Source organism: Seriola lalandi, unplaced genomic scaffold, assembly GCF_002814215.2.
Source record: "Seriola lalandi dorsalis isolate HSWRI2012SDOR001 ecotype SW California unplaced genomic scaffold, Sedor1 jcf7180002054885, whole genome shotgun sequence".
Classification (NCBI taxonomy): Eukaryota; Metazoa; Chordata; class Actinopteri; order Carangiformes; family Carangidae; genus Seriola; species Seriola lalandi.
In genome coordinates this window covers 3713957-3728667 of record NW_019525437.1, presented here as the reverse complement: position 1 = coordinate 3728667, position 14711 = coordinate 3713957, and the positions used below count along the sequence as shown (strand labels likewise).

Here is a 14711-nt window from a genome sequence, read left to right as displayed (position 1 = left end):
CACCACCACCACCGCCACCACCACCTTCAGCCCTCCCCCCAAAAGGCCCAGTTTCTTATAAAAAGTCAAAAGTCTTTTTTAGACTTTTTTTATTCTTTGCTATTTAGCAGTTAAATCCACATGCCCAGATATCATTATTAAAATTGTACTATTACTTAATATTAATAATTGAATTTAAAAACGAAAGTATCATCATGAGTAATGTAATAGTCTGAACTCTTTGCCCACGTAGAGGTAAGACGTGACGCGGTTTTTTTTTTTTTTTTTTGGAAGAGATTATTTTTTAAATGATTCTGGCAAAGACATAAATAGCTAGTTATAATAATTATAATAATTATAATTATAGGGAAATAACCAGATTTGAAAAAAAAAATGTATTTACTTGAGCTCTTGAATGACCTTGGCCCTGTAACCTGCGCTCTGATCCAGCTGCCTGCGGGCGCTGAGAGACCTGATGAGACACATTCAGTCTCTATAACAGACAATGTAACACTTCTGGACCCGGAGCAGTGTGTGTGTGTGTGTGTGTGTGTGTGTGTGTGTGTGTGCGTGCGGGTGTGTGTGTGTGCAGGTGTGTGTGTGAATAGGTGGCTTAAACATGTCTGTCAGTTTTAGGCCTGTGTGGATGAGATTTTAATGAGTCAGTGAAACTACAAATTCCAGCGCGCAAACGCTCTCTAGAGCCGCCAGTCAGTCAGATGAGTCAAGCCCATTATAAAGATAACGTAAACAATGCGCTGCTGGCTCAACTGCTGCACCTTCCACTGGGGGTTTAATCTGAGGTTCAACTGCAAAAGGGCCTTTAAAACGCAAGACAACAGCTCGAGCGCAGAAATCTGCCTCACAGTAATATATTTAAAAGAGAAAATCTAGATTATTGCCTCTAAACAGACGTCTCTGTGATTGATGCTGCTCTCAAGAGTCAGGAAGGAAATTTCTCTCAGGGGCTGCGAATCATTTTTCATCATAAGGACAAGACAGGAGGAGGTGATGGAGGTCAATGGAGAGGATGTCAACAATGCACTTTAGGAAAGGACGGCGAGGAGGCTGCAGTGAAAGCCTGTCACTAACTTATTTGAAGCACCTTCAGCGCAGGGCCTGTGCATGGACCGGTGCATTGTTGTGGCGGTTTATAGGCCTGCAGCGTCCCGGGGAAAAGACTCCCCGAGGAGGAGGAGGTGGAGGAGGTGGAGGAGGTGGAGGAGGTGGAGGAGAGGAGGGCCCGTCACTGGAAACGCTGCCATTAAGCTTTATACGCTCACAAAAGCGCATTCAAGAGGCCTCATTTAACGATTATTAGGTTATTGTTGCCACGTGGTGTTTGAGGTTATTTTAATGTCTAATTCAGTATCAATAATAATTACCATCAATGTAAAAATAAACGGGGCCTCGAGGCCTCACACTTGTAGGTTAAAGGTGTTTCTTTACGGCGCCATGTTGGCGAATTCAGCGCAATGTTGACACGATGTTGAGCATTAAAGACGACCAGGAGTGTCGTATATCACTGCACAGCTGTAAGCTCAGGCTGTGTGTATGAAGTGACTGATACCGGAGCACTTAGAGGAGAAACATCAGGTCAGAGCCCCTGAAAACATTTAGGAGAGTCTGGAGGGTTTTTTTGTTACAGTGAGGAGGATCTATTTTCTTACACAGACGCTGTTTTTGATACTTTTAGATGCTTTATTTGTTTTGTAAGAAAAACAAGACTGAGTCAATTGGAGTTAAATTACAGCGGGATTATAGTATTGTTTTATCTGTGATATTTTAGTTCTTTGAAGCCAAATCTAAATATTCAAAGTTCACACACTGATCACGGAAATGAATTTGTCCAAATCAGGACGAGAATCGAAAAACAATAGCCTGAATAAAATATTTCCTCTAAGATCCTATAAAGATTAATTAAATGAATAGAAATGTATATTACATATTATAACCAGTATAAAAGGCCAGTCATACATTATATTCACAGAATATCACATTTCCCACTAAAGGCGTTAAAGTTCAGATGCAGCAATCTCTAGCTGCTTATAACAAACACAGAGCAGACTGTAAGAGTGTCACCTTCACCTCACTCACTGTTCGCCTCCTGTCTGAAGTGTGTGTGTGTGTGTGTGTGTGTGTGTGTTGTGTCTCAGGGGGAGCAGAGCTAATCCTTTCATGCAGAAGCGATGATTGAGATCGCACCGTCCTGTCTTTAGTCCTGCTGCAGGATCTGGCACCGACACACACTTTACTCTCATGTGTTGGCGTTTGAGTCTCGATGCCCTGAAAACATGCACCAAGTCCCGCTGAGCTAAACCCTTCATCTAGTTCACATACCAAACCAGTTAAAGCCGCCAGATGAGCTGAAATCCGCCATTTAGCGCCAGTGGGATGAAATACAAATATTTAATGTCTATGTATTAATTAATTAATGTAATTTGTATTTAATTTTAAAAAAACGTTACTTTTACGCCTCAAATCTGTCTGATTATATTTTCTAAAATCCCACTACCTGAATTATATTATTATTATTATTATTAATAGTAGTAGTAGTAGTAGTAGTATCATCATTGGTATTGTTATTATTATTATTATTATTATTATTCACTTTGTGACCTCACCACATGACTATATTAATTTGCTGTGAGGTTTTATTTTGAAATTTGCGAGAACAATGAATAACGTCACAACTGTTAGATGGGAACTATTTCCTTGCGCCCCAGTAATTTCCCACTAAATGAACTAATATCAGGCGTCATCTGAAATAAAGACAAATTAATATTCTGTTATTTTATTTAGTGATTGAGGCCAATCACATGATGAAATGTTATTGATTACCTTTCAATCATATCTATATATGCTTAAAGGTTTGTTGAGGGCGCAGCCTCCTCCTCCTCTCTCCTGCAGACTGACTCTCAGACATGATTTTACTCCTCCACATGCCGCTCACTGTCTATTAGATGTGACAGAAAAACTCTGCAGGCTAATATCCGTATCTTTACAGGGACTTACGGAATGTGCGGCCACCTCGTGAGTTTAAATTGACCGTTAGAGCCGTTTAATCCCCTTAAAATGTTTATGTAGCTGCACGAAGCGCTTTTTATTCCTTTATGCTGCTCTCCAAATCCACATTTCTTTTCTTTCACTTTTACTTTCTTCGTGTGCCAACAGTAAACCTGATCACAAGCCGGGTCTAATTGTTGTTGAGGGCTATATACGCAGTGCACCTGTGTGTGTGTGTGTGTGTGTGTGTGTTTTTCTGCTCTCAGCGCGGTTTCAGGGGCCCAAAACAACCTCTGAGCCACATCTGGTTCTAATCTGGAGTCCGCACAGACGCAGCGCTGTCCAGGACGATCACACAGAGACTTTTAAACGTCCTCAGTGTTGTCCTCACAAACACACAGAGGCGCTCCCGCCCTCACTGACACCTCCAGGCCTCCGTACAGGCTGAATGTCAAACCCTAAATACATAACACCAGTGGTGGAAAGTAACTAAGTAGGCTATATTTACTCGAGCACAGTTTTGAACTAGATAAGTATTTATATTTTCTCCTACTTTATTCTTTACCTCCAGGCTACATCTCATGTGGGAATACTGTCATTTTATTTATTCCACAGCTTCAGTTCATGTACGGATTAAAATATTATTTCTATAAAATATAAGAAAACTCATAAACTAACAAAGAATAAAGCTTAACACTTAATCATTAATGTATCACTAATAATAATAATAATAATAATAGTAATAGTAATCCAATAATAGCTATAAGAATTCAACACCGACAGGAGACATTCTGCTGCATAATGAATAACTGTATTTTCTATTCTCAGCAGGCTATATTTTGCTGATAGCAGCCCAAAGACTTTTTACCTGTAACACAGTATTTTACATGTTGATATTAAAAAGGAAACTTCACCAAAATGCTGGAAATACATCCACGTGTCACAGACTGTAGGCCCAGGAAACGTCATTAAACATAATAACGAGTATGTGAAGTTTATAATAATCCATTACAATTAGCCAGATATATTAATGAAGCTACTAAAAATATTCATTTAGGAGGAATTTTACTTTTTTTTTTTTTTTTTTTTTTTACAAACAAGTGAGAAAAAAATTCATTAGAGAAGAATTTGATCTACGTGAAAAGGTTTAAATGAACTCCGCGTAGCTGTTATTATTAATACTTGATTAATACTTTAATTAAATGTAAAAAAGACCGTACACAAGTGGAGGCTGAATGTAAGAGAAAGAAGACATCCTTAATTAACTTGTATAAGATGAAACGTGTTCCCAGTCTTTAAACACAGCAGCTATCATCAGGACCAGAGCCGGTCCGCGTGCAGGTCTATACGCCCTCCAACTGCTGGAGCCAGACTCTCTCAGACAAGCGGTGTTTGAGAGCGGGACTGTGGGAGTCCGGGCCCCGAGAAACACGCACTTCCTGCCGAATAAAAGGAGCGCAGTGTGCTCGCCCGACAGGAGCTGAGCCAACCGACCTCCACACAACCTGGGCACCCGTGAGAGACACACACACACACACACACACACACACACACACACACACACACACACACACACACACACACACACACTTAACTATAACATACCTGCATTTAAAACCTGGAGGAAGGTTTTGCTTGCAGCTTTCATCTCGTTGCCTTAAAATAAAAACACACACACAAACAGAAACACACACACACAAGCAGAACCATCATCTCAATAACTGTTGTATCCCTCTGTCTTTATCACAGTTTTGTGAAGTATCAGAAAACAGAAACATTTGGACAACATGTAAAAAGATGAATCTTTATTGCACCAAATGAGTATTTACCATTAATAAACCCAGTGATTATTATTTTTTAAATAAAGATAAAAACCTTCATTCATTGTAGTTATTTATATATTCTTCAATTTCATCCTCGGAAAGAAAAAAAAAGTAAATTAACACAGTCCACAATCTAAAGAAACAGTCATATAAATAAACCGTTAAGCCTGACATCTATAAAAATAATAACATGATCAGTGATGACATATAAAAGGCATCTTTGCTATGTGATAATAAACTAAATCAACGACAGGATTACAAAAAGAAGACAAAGACACAAAGACAATGGATGATTCCATCTAACCCCCTTAATAATGAAGAAAAGGACACAATTCATTCATTTGGAAAAAGTCATGAAGGTAAAAATACATGTTCCCTCCACTGTGGGTGTCCGCGGCAGAGGACTGGAGTGCTGAAACGTTTCCACCCCGGGCGGCGGAGCGACGGATTTGGCCTCAGGCGTTTGGGTTTTTCTTCATTAGCTCCACGTCTGAGTCCACCATCTCCTTCACCAGCTCCTGCACAGAGACACCACGCTCACACCTCAGTGCTCAGCTTATACATGGAGGGAGAGGTTGACTTTAAAACAAATACATTTCTCAAGCAATCACTTTCTCAATCAATTGTTTTTATGTGTTTACACTTAGATTTATTAATGAGCATTCGAGCCCATATGTTTTAGTATTCATTTCATAAACACACATATAGTTCAGTATTATTGTGGAACAGTAATTGATTATCTACGTGGAAACACAGTGATGTGATATTGAACCTCAACACTTATTGTTTATTGACTGAAATGTGTCTACAACAAAAAGCACGTGGAGTCAGATTCTTGATCGTCTTAACTTATTCATCAATCACAGATTTCCTGATTTAATTCAAGATTTTTCCCAATTTTAAACTATTTTAAACTTGTGTTTTAACAACATCAAACACTGAGGAACTCTGGCTCCTGAATGGATCAAAGGGGTTTTGTGATAGACAAGTTTATACGTCTCCAGCTGGGACAGAAACTCATGTTGTCAACTCCCAGCCTCAGTGACAACACAATCATATCCTGTAATTGTTAAACACATTTTGACATCAAAAAATTATTACTGTAAACACACTGTAATTAAAAAGAGGGGATTAGCATTCTGTGAGGAGAGTTTTGCGGAGCACAGTAAAAGGCATGGATTAATGTGATTTTGATAATTTTTTTGTGATATATATTGATTAAATATTCTCTCTATTCTGTATGTTTTTTTTAAAATTACATTTCATGCCATCTACTCTAGGGTTTTGCTCACAGTCCAGGTTGACTTTAACTTTCTATGCATTCATTTTTATCTTTGTTTAGCACCTTTTAAACTGTCCTCACCAGCATGATATCGCGATGTTTTATTTCTTTTCTTTAAGTATGTCTTCTCATTTTGTTAATTTGAGTGTAAAGCTGCCAACAACCCCAAAAAATACTTGAAAAATGACACAAGCGCCAATAAAAATGTGCAAACATTTAGTGGTAAGCACTCGAAATAGCAGAAAAATATAAGAAATAAAACATATATTAAACTCTATTCACATGTAAATTGATTCTATCAGGACTAATTTTTTTTGTCTTTAAATCACTGAAAATATTAATAAATCACATTATAAAAAATGTATTATGGTCTACAGACATAAATAAGCTACAGTGATATATGAAGAAATAAACTTATGTTACTATAAATAAAACATGCTCAGACCCCAGAGGATTAAACAGAAGAAGCTATTTCTATAAAACACAGGTTATTATCCGGCTGATTAGACTCTGAGAGGCCCGAACTCTTTATTTCTTGCTGCTTCTCGTTGTTGCTTGTTGTGTGAATTAAATTGGCCCCTGCAGTCAATGTCTGTTTTAATGTATCTATATTTATCATGTTGAACTTTATGTAAAATATTGGACCAGAACCCTGGCCTCTCTCTGCGTATGTAGAGACACACAGACACAGCACAGCCCCTCGTTCTAATCTCTTCAATGACCGTTTTCTATTTGTCACTGACCTGCTTTGTTTTGGTATTTTTACTTTTATCGTCTCGTCGCTATATTTCATCACATCGTTCCATGTCTGTACTTGTGCAGAAAAACGACTCCCATTACATTTACGATACTGGTATTAACCAGGCCCAGCCCCACCAGGTGTGTATGAAACCAACACGACACGCACCTCAAAAGTCACCTTTGGCTTCCAACCCAGCTGCTGATACGCTTTGGTGCTGTCACCTTGTAGGTAGTCCTGTTAAAAAGACAGAGGGGGGGGGGGGGGGGGGGGGGGAAAGACAAACAAATCATCTGTCACATGTGATCGTGGCTCGGAGGAGGAGACTCCTGCAGACAGCTGATGTGTCGTCCTGATATAAACACGAACTGGATTCATCTCAATGACCCAACTTGATGTCTTCAACAGGATGCAGGGGATGAGGGGTGATGATTACTCTAACTCTCTCATTCTCTCTCTCTCTCTCTCTCTCTCTCACACACACACACACACACACACACACACACACACACACACACAACCAGTATTTCCCCCTTCGTAGAAAAAGGGGAGGTCACAGAGTCTCACTGGCCATCAATCCCCCCTCTCGGCTCCCCACCACCAATCTGTCCAGACAGCCCCCGTCGGTGCCAGAGTATGATGAATTGTGGGACTCTGGTGGTGTAACCCCCCACCCCCCCCAACCCCGGCCTAGGACCCCCCACTCAACCCCACCCACCCCCCCCCCCTTACTCATTTCCCCCCCTGTTGTGTTTTGCACCGGGTTTAAGATCCAGCGAGACCCTGCTTCAGACCACCAAAGAGACAGAAAAGAAGAAGAAGAAGAAAGAAGAAAAGAACCTCTTTCCTTGCGCGTCCTCTGTGTTTTTAAAATGTTCTTTCTCTCCCTCACTCGACTCTCGGTCTTCCACTTCTATTTCCATCTCTATGTTTCTGGGGATTTTTTTCATGTGTCAGGCGTCAGTTTGTGTCAGAAACACACACGTCGGCCTCCAGAGGTCTAATAAAACCCTGTGGTGAAACGTGATCCTGAAGAATCTCCTTTTTTCAATTAACTGATACTGTACGTTCCTCAATCCTGAAGCTAAATCCAAAGCTAAAGGAAGGCCTGTGATGGAAGGTGAACGACGGCTTCAGCCTGTCTTTACTTTTTACTTGTTTTCATCTTTAACACAAACGCCGCGCTGCTGCTGCTGCAGGAAGTCTGTGTGAGCTGTGCTGCGTCTCTCCTTTCGCTCTGGTTTTCTCTCTGCATGGAGACTCTAAAGAAACACATGACATGGCCAAAAGTATGTGGACACCCGAACACAGCATGTGGAAATTTGAGCTTTACACCCATATGTGAATGTTGAACATACCACTTCAAAAAAATTCTAATCCTTAAGACTTTCTTGATATTAAATCAAATTTTTGATACTTTTTATGTCTGCAATTTATTCTGCTTATTAGATGTGTTTACTCTCACTGTAGTCTGGCAGAGTCCACCTCCCTTGCACTGGATTATATACTGTACAACAGCTTGTGTATTGTTTAAAATATATTGACAGTTATCTATTCATTAATATAGGTATTTATTACCATGTCCACATATATCTTCAAAGCTTTTGATTGTTTTTGTTTTGTGATTAACAGTGTTGTTATTTCTTTTCCCCTCTGTTGCATCGAGTGTGTATCTGTTGACCTGTGCTGCTGCACACAATCGCTCTCACACGGATAAAGAAAACCGAACTGGACTGAACTGGATTTAAATGAAACATGGCGTGCACGGGCACAAGGAATTCACAGGAAACAACAATGTGCAAATTTTGGACGGGCTTTGGCAGACAAGTTCATTGCATGTGCATATTGCATGTAATTTCTATAAATGTGCATGTGTCACCTAATGACATATCCTTGAAGAGCAGGAGAGTTTCAGTAGAAACATATTTGATACAGGCTGGTACATGAGTAGCTTCAGCAATTAATCATGAAAAACAAACGAATTTTATAAAGGCCAAACACCTGGCGGAAAAAGTCAGATATTTCCTGCACCAAGAGATGGATAAACTTGTCATTTCCAAAGGAACTTAATTTATCATTCTTAGCATCACGAACAATAATCACAGGTTTGACCAAATAAACCAGAACTGAAATATGAAGGATCATGTTCATCTGCTGCTGTAACAGCCTGCTCACTACTTGTTTTAGGCTTTCTGCTAAATCTTGGGACTAGACAGGGACTCGCTCCAACTCAGCTACAGGACATTAGAGAGGTCTAACACTGATGTTGGTCGATAAGGCCTGGCTCGCAGTCTGCGTTCCAGTTCATCCCAAAGGTGCTGAATGCGGCTGAGGTCAGGGTTCTGTGCAGGCCAGTCAACTTCTTCCACACCAAACTGGGAAAACCCACTTATTTATGGAGCTGGCTTTGTGCATGGGGGGCACATGTTAAAACAGGAGAGGATCTTCCCCAAACTGCAGACTCAAAGCTAAAAACACACGAGTTCCATTAATTAGAACTAGGATGTCGAAATCCAACTATAAGTAACAACTCAGAGGAAAATGCACAGGGGGGCCGTGAAGTGTATAAAGAGAACAGTGTTTTATCTGACGCTGGACCTCTTGAAAATGTCTTTTCTGGGTGATCTTATTACAGAGGAACGCTCACAGCAGCATTGGCATAGTTCAGCCTTTTAGAGCGAGCAGGGACCCACATCTCAGAGAGGCTCCGTCTTCTGATTACACACAAAGGCAGAAATACTGAACACACACATCATGAACAAGTACAGGCTGATTCAAACTCTGACACTGTTCAGTTTGATATTACTGGGCCGGAGCTGAAAGCCTGGTTCAATTCTGGGTGAGCACCCTTTTTTATTTTTAACTCCACATGGCTCACACACACACACACACACACACACACAGCATAGCGTAGCAGATGAAAGCTGCAGCAGGACAAACAGCTCTTTCTCATGTGAGCAGCTCTGTATGTTCCTCATATCCATTTTTGGCTCTGAAGCCATAACTGGAAACATTTTCAGACTAATTACCTACAGCAATGAGACATAATTCATCATGGGGCTGAATGTAATTATTATAGGGTGACTTACTCCACAATTACATTAAATAATCCACTTGCTTCATAATTATATTGATTAGGGTTTGTAATGGAGAACAATTTCGTAGCTGGCATAAAAGAAACATCAACTGGTCTTGTCACGAACATACAGGCTGGTCTGAGGTGGAGTGTTACAGACCATCATTTCCAGTAGCAGCTAGACTTAGTTTAAGAGTTGTGTGACACTGACAGGGTTTCTTTGTACTTAATTGATTGGTCGCTAGATGCCAAGAGTGTGGGGTCCTACCTGATATGAGCCTGTCAGAGGGAGATGCCAAAAAAAGTAAAGGAAAAAAAAGTGCAAGAAAGTTGGCTTTCTGCAGAGTGGGGAAAAAAAATCCCTGGAGTAGCCTTTGTTTTGTTTCTGTCTGCATCAATATGTAAATTGAATGAACTGAAATAAACTCTGAGCTGCACCGGCAACAAGGTGGAACAATGCCCCCCCCCCCCAATTCTGTATTTGTACCATTTATACAGAACTTTCAGACAGAACGCAGCAACGGCGCCGCTGCACTCTGAAACCAATTATTTCCAATGGCTCGCGCTGTGCCACGAGAGTTTGTCGCTGCGCTCGCGCTTTGACGAACACCTGCGCAACCAATAGAAACAAGGCATCCAGCCAAGCACGGAAAGTAGACCTGGAGGTTGTCGCTGTGAAACGGAGCTCCTTCCCCAGGCGGCGCTCTTTACCTGAAGGCACCCACGGCCTCTTCTTTGCCGCTCCCTTTCTTCTTCTTATTAGAGGGGCTAGTGCTAACGCTTGTTTTTTTTAGCACTGGAAAGATACTTCCTTGTTGCTGGCAATAATAGACTCTGAACACAGAAGGAACTTGACGTGTCCCGCTAGAAGTTTGGAAAACTCGGCCTATATTTGCTCTGGCCTCTGCAACTCCCCTGATCAGTGCGAGCGCAAATCGCGTCCGGTTTGAAAGCCTCATATGAAGGAATACAGGCGCACCTTTCCCGCCTTGAACAGGCTGGAAAACGGGCTAAAGCCAACGCAACTGACAATTTCAAACAAATATTTCCTGTTTGGAGGCGACCTCGACTCTAACTTTAACCAGTGAAGTTAAGTTGTCTTTGTGAAATAGAGAATCATTGTTAGAGCAGTGTGTCATGAGTACAACCTACAGCATTGTTCTCATACACTCTACAGTCAATGATGGCTGCGCTCCATATTTATTTATTACCCACGGTGGACCTATTACATCACATACTAAGGGCCAGTTTTATTTGAGTGAATGTTAATGGAACAGCACTTTAAAGAGGCGGGTACAGTCTGAGACACGTGTCAATCTGTTTATACTACAGTACAGGGATGTCTGATGATTAATGATGATAGATTAATATGAACAAAGTGTCACCACATTAATGATGATCATTGCTATAAATACCAAGGTATTCCAAAACAGTTCCGTCTTCAAATCTGTAATAGCATCATCCTGGAAACCAAACCACTTTTCAATGATACCGAGTACCAATAGGAAGTAAGAAGGATTGTTCCTTGCATTATTATCATCATCGTCATCATCATCGCCGTCACGCCGAGCCTCTGAAATCTCCATCTGAGCTCGGCGGGAGAACATCTGTTGAAATCGGACTCTTGTCTGCTAAGTCTGCCGTCTTAGCACAAACCGCATGGTTCAGCATCCAGGAAGTTAATCCTGTGCCTGGTCTTTCTCAGGCAGGATTTCTGCAGGTGACAGACAATCTCACGCTCGCGGATCCGTCTGCAGTGCAGCTCGGTGGAGGAAAAAGCTGCTTCCAAACTGCTAACAAGAGCATTCTGCGGCCAACTGAACTCACCCCAAACAGAGCATGTAGCGAATAATTCAACATGAACTACTAACAGATGGGGGCACAATATAATCTTCATATGGATCCGATTTAGAACCAAACCAAACGTTTTGGTACATCCTGTTTAAAGCAGCACTCTGCCCGTGTCTGAAAATATGCAGCGCTGATAATAACAAGTGGTAGCAGAAAGCTGAAAATGAGCTGTGACAGAATGTGTCCCTCATCTTCAGACATATTTGAGAGATTATATGAACATTTGAGACCATGTTACAGGCTTCAAGCTCTATGACCACAGCTATGCATCATGGGTAGTTTATGCATAAACAGTCAATCAAAGCTGGATAAATCAAGTGTAACACAAATGCAGAAAGATTTCAGCTCTTACTGTTACTGTCTACAATATTCTTTGACTTGAGTCGGACTAAATACTACATTACCCATGGGCCACACTGATTGTTGCTATGGAGAAGAGGCCTTAAAATCAGTCTCAGGAATATTCAGAAAGTGTAGTTGTGCTAATCAGTAACAAACCACCTCATTACAGCTGCTGAACTGATCCAAAATTAATTAATGAATATTAAAAATGAATTCAAACTCACTCAAATTGCCAAATTAAAGCTCCTAATTTTCCTCTTCTTCTGTGTTTTATTTCAAGTGTTGATCCATAAGAAGATATATTTGTGTTTTAAGAACCAAAAACCATCTCAATGTAGTTTTACATCTCCTTTCTCAGGATTCCCGCTGGAGCTCTGGTAACAACAGGTCGGTGAGCCAATTAGAAGAGAGGAGGCTCTGAGCCTCTCTTCTGATTGGCTGATGGTTTTCTGAGTGATCCAATAAAAATATAGCAGATTTCAGGTAAAACACTCAGAGACACCAAATTCTGCAAGGTTGGATGGTGGGTCCAGGTGGGCAGGGCTTGGGACATGGCTGAGAGCAGTGACTGCTTTGTTGTGACATCACAAAGTTCCAGAAGTCCTGACGGCTGGTTTTAAGGCTCAGTTTCTGAATACAGGCTGTGTGCATTTCTCTGTGGACTGAGGCTTTGATACTTTCACAGTATTAATATAGAACCTAGACCTGATCTATAATCAAACAACACATGGACATCTACCTTTGTACTATATGGAGCTTTAATCCAAAGATAAACTTTAATCCAAATAGTATCCTACTCTTTCCCAGTGTTGATGTGTGCCATCGTTGCAGAATGGCCCTGGCTTGGCACATCTGGAGTGGCCAGTGGTGCAGAGGCTCCTCCGCTCTCTATAAGACTACAAACTACCAGATCCTTGACTATACAATCAATATTCACAGCGTTTCCAAGATCCGCTCGCCAAGTACACGGAATATCCCTCCTCATGTCTCCTTTCTTTTCCTTTTTCTTGACACTCTTCACTCCAATAAAGATGAGAAGCCATAAAAAAAAAAAAAAATCCTTCGAAATGTACAAGAGAGAGACAAATAGAGTGTGATCATGGTCCATAAAGCGCACAGGCAGTAAAAGGCACTCAGAGCAGGCATTTAACGCAAAGGAATTCTGGTATCACTGCAAGGCCTTTCAATAAATCACACGCCACATCGAGACTGACCCCCAAACACATAAGGGCACACACACAAACATGTAGCAGCGTGTAAACATGCGCCCAAACACCTACAACAGTCATATTTAAGGATTTAAGGATAGGTAGAAAAAACAAAGAAGCAAAATGTCCCTAAATTACATTTATTTTTCTTTCTACTGAAAACCCACCCACTAACCAGAGGCAGATCAAACGTTCTCAAGAAAACAACTCTCTTCTCTCTCTTCTCCCTCTCTCTCTCTCTGAGGGCTGCATGCTGGGAGACTATGATGTGGTTTTGGAAGTCCAGTAGCGTCTCTGGTATTTGTACAGTAGTGGACATGAGGCTACACAGACTTCAAAGAAAATCAGATAAAGCAGCCCGAGGACACTGTGAGAGTCTGGAGGCCACGCTCGTCCCCAGCAGACCCAGATGTTCCAACCAGACCCAGATGTTCTGACCTTTGACCTTTGCTCCACCCTGGTCTCGGGCTTTTTATACCCAGGATGAAAATCTGTTATGATGGGGACATGAAGAAGGGATGAAAAGGAAAAAAAAAAATCCCTCTCCAAAGCCCTGACGCTGCTGTCTGTCTGTGAGAAGATGGCGGCTGCAGCAGCGATCGCTGTGCGACCAGGTGTGTGAGCTGCTACGTGTGTGTGTGTGCAGGTGGGGACACACTTCCAGCAAAAAAAAAAAAAAAAAAAGAAAAGAGAGAGAGAGAGAGAGAGAGAGAGCTTCATCATTTCTGGTTATTCAGACCAAGAGTCACAAATCTGTCACTGGTCAATTTCTAACACACCTCCGCCAGCATTGCCTCGACTTATCACTTCCTCTAAAGCACAAAAGGCCCCCAGTTTCAGCTGGAGGGAAGTGAGGAGGGAGGGAGGGATGAAACAAGAGACGTATGTGGTCATGTTCGTCTTTTTTTCTTAAAGATTCTGAATTCTTACATTGTAAGCCTTGTAGAAGCTGCACTGGCAAATACTCTACTTAACTATGATCATGGCAATAAAGCAGATTTAAATTTGAATGAATGCATTTGTCCAATCAGAGTGAGACAGTGACACTGTTCTAATATTACGATTATGAAATGTACATATATTTCATATTCAGCAGCCTGTATCATAACCACATTTGTTTTTACCGTTTTTATTGTTCCTTTTCCTTTAATCTATTATTTTCTTTCTCTAATAGATTTCATACTTCCTACTAATAAAACAAAACACTTGAAAAGTGGAATTGAAATTGACAGACACAGAGAAACAGACAGAAATTGTTCCTCACAAAATTACAGAAGTGAAAAGTAGGGAACTGGTTGATTTACAGAGAAATGTATTTTAATGCTCATTAGGCCCAGGAGATATCCAATATTTAATATCTATAATCCAGTCCAGCCCAAATATACGAGATACAATAGTATCGCGC

At 41.0% G+C, this 14711-nt stretch overlaps 1 protein-coding gene across 1 annotated transcript in view; it reads right to left on the bottom strand.

Moving 5' to 3' along the window:
* Window positions 1-4775: 4775 nt before the first annotated feature.
* gmds (GDP-mannose 4,6-dehydratase) overlaps window positions 4776-14711 on the bottom strand; it is a 181063-nt gene continuing 171127 nt past the window's right edge. Inside the window, exons 10-11 of the mRNA XM_023428985.2 lie at window positions 6998-7066; window positions 4776-5326 (exon numbers count right to left, since the gene is read on the bottom strand). Coding sequence (XP_023284753.1) covers window positions 5264-5326; window positions 6998-7066 — 132 coding nt within the window. The 3' untranslated portion in view covers window positions 4776-5263. The remainder of the gene's footprint in view (window positions 5327-6997; window positions 7067-14711) is intronic.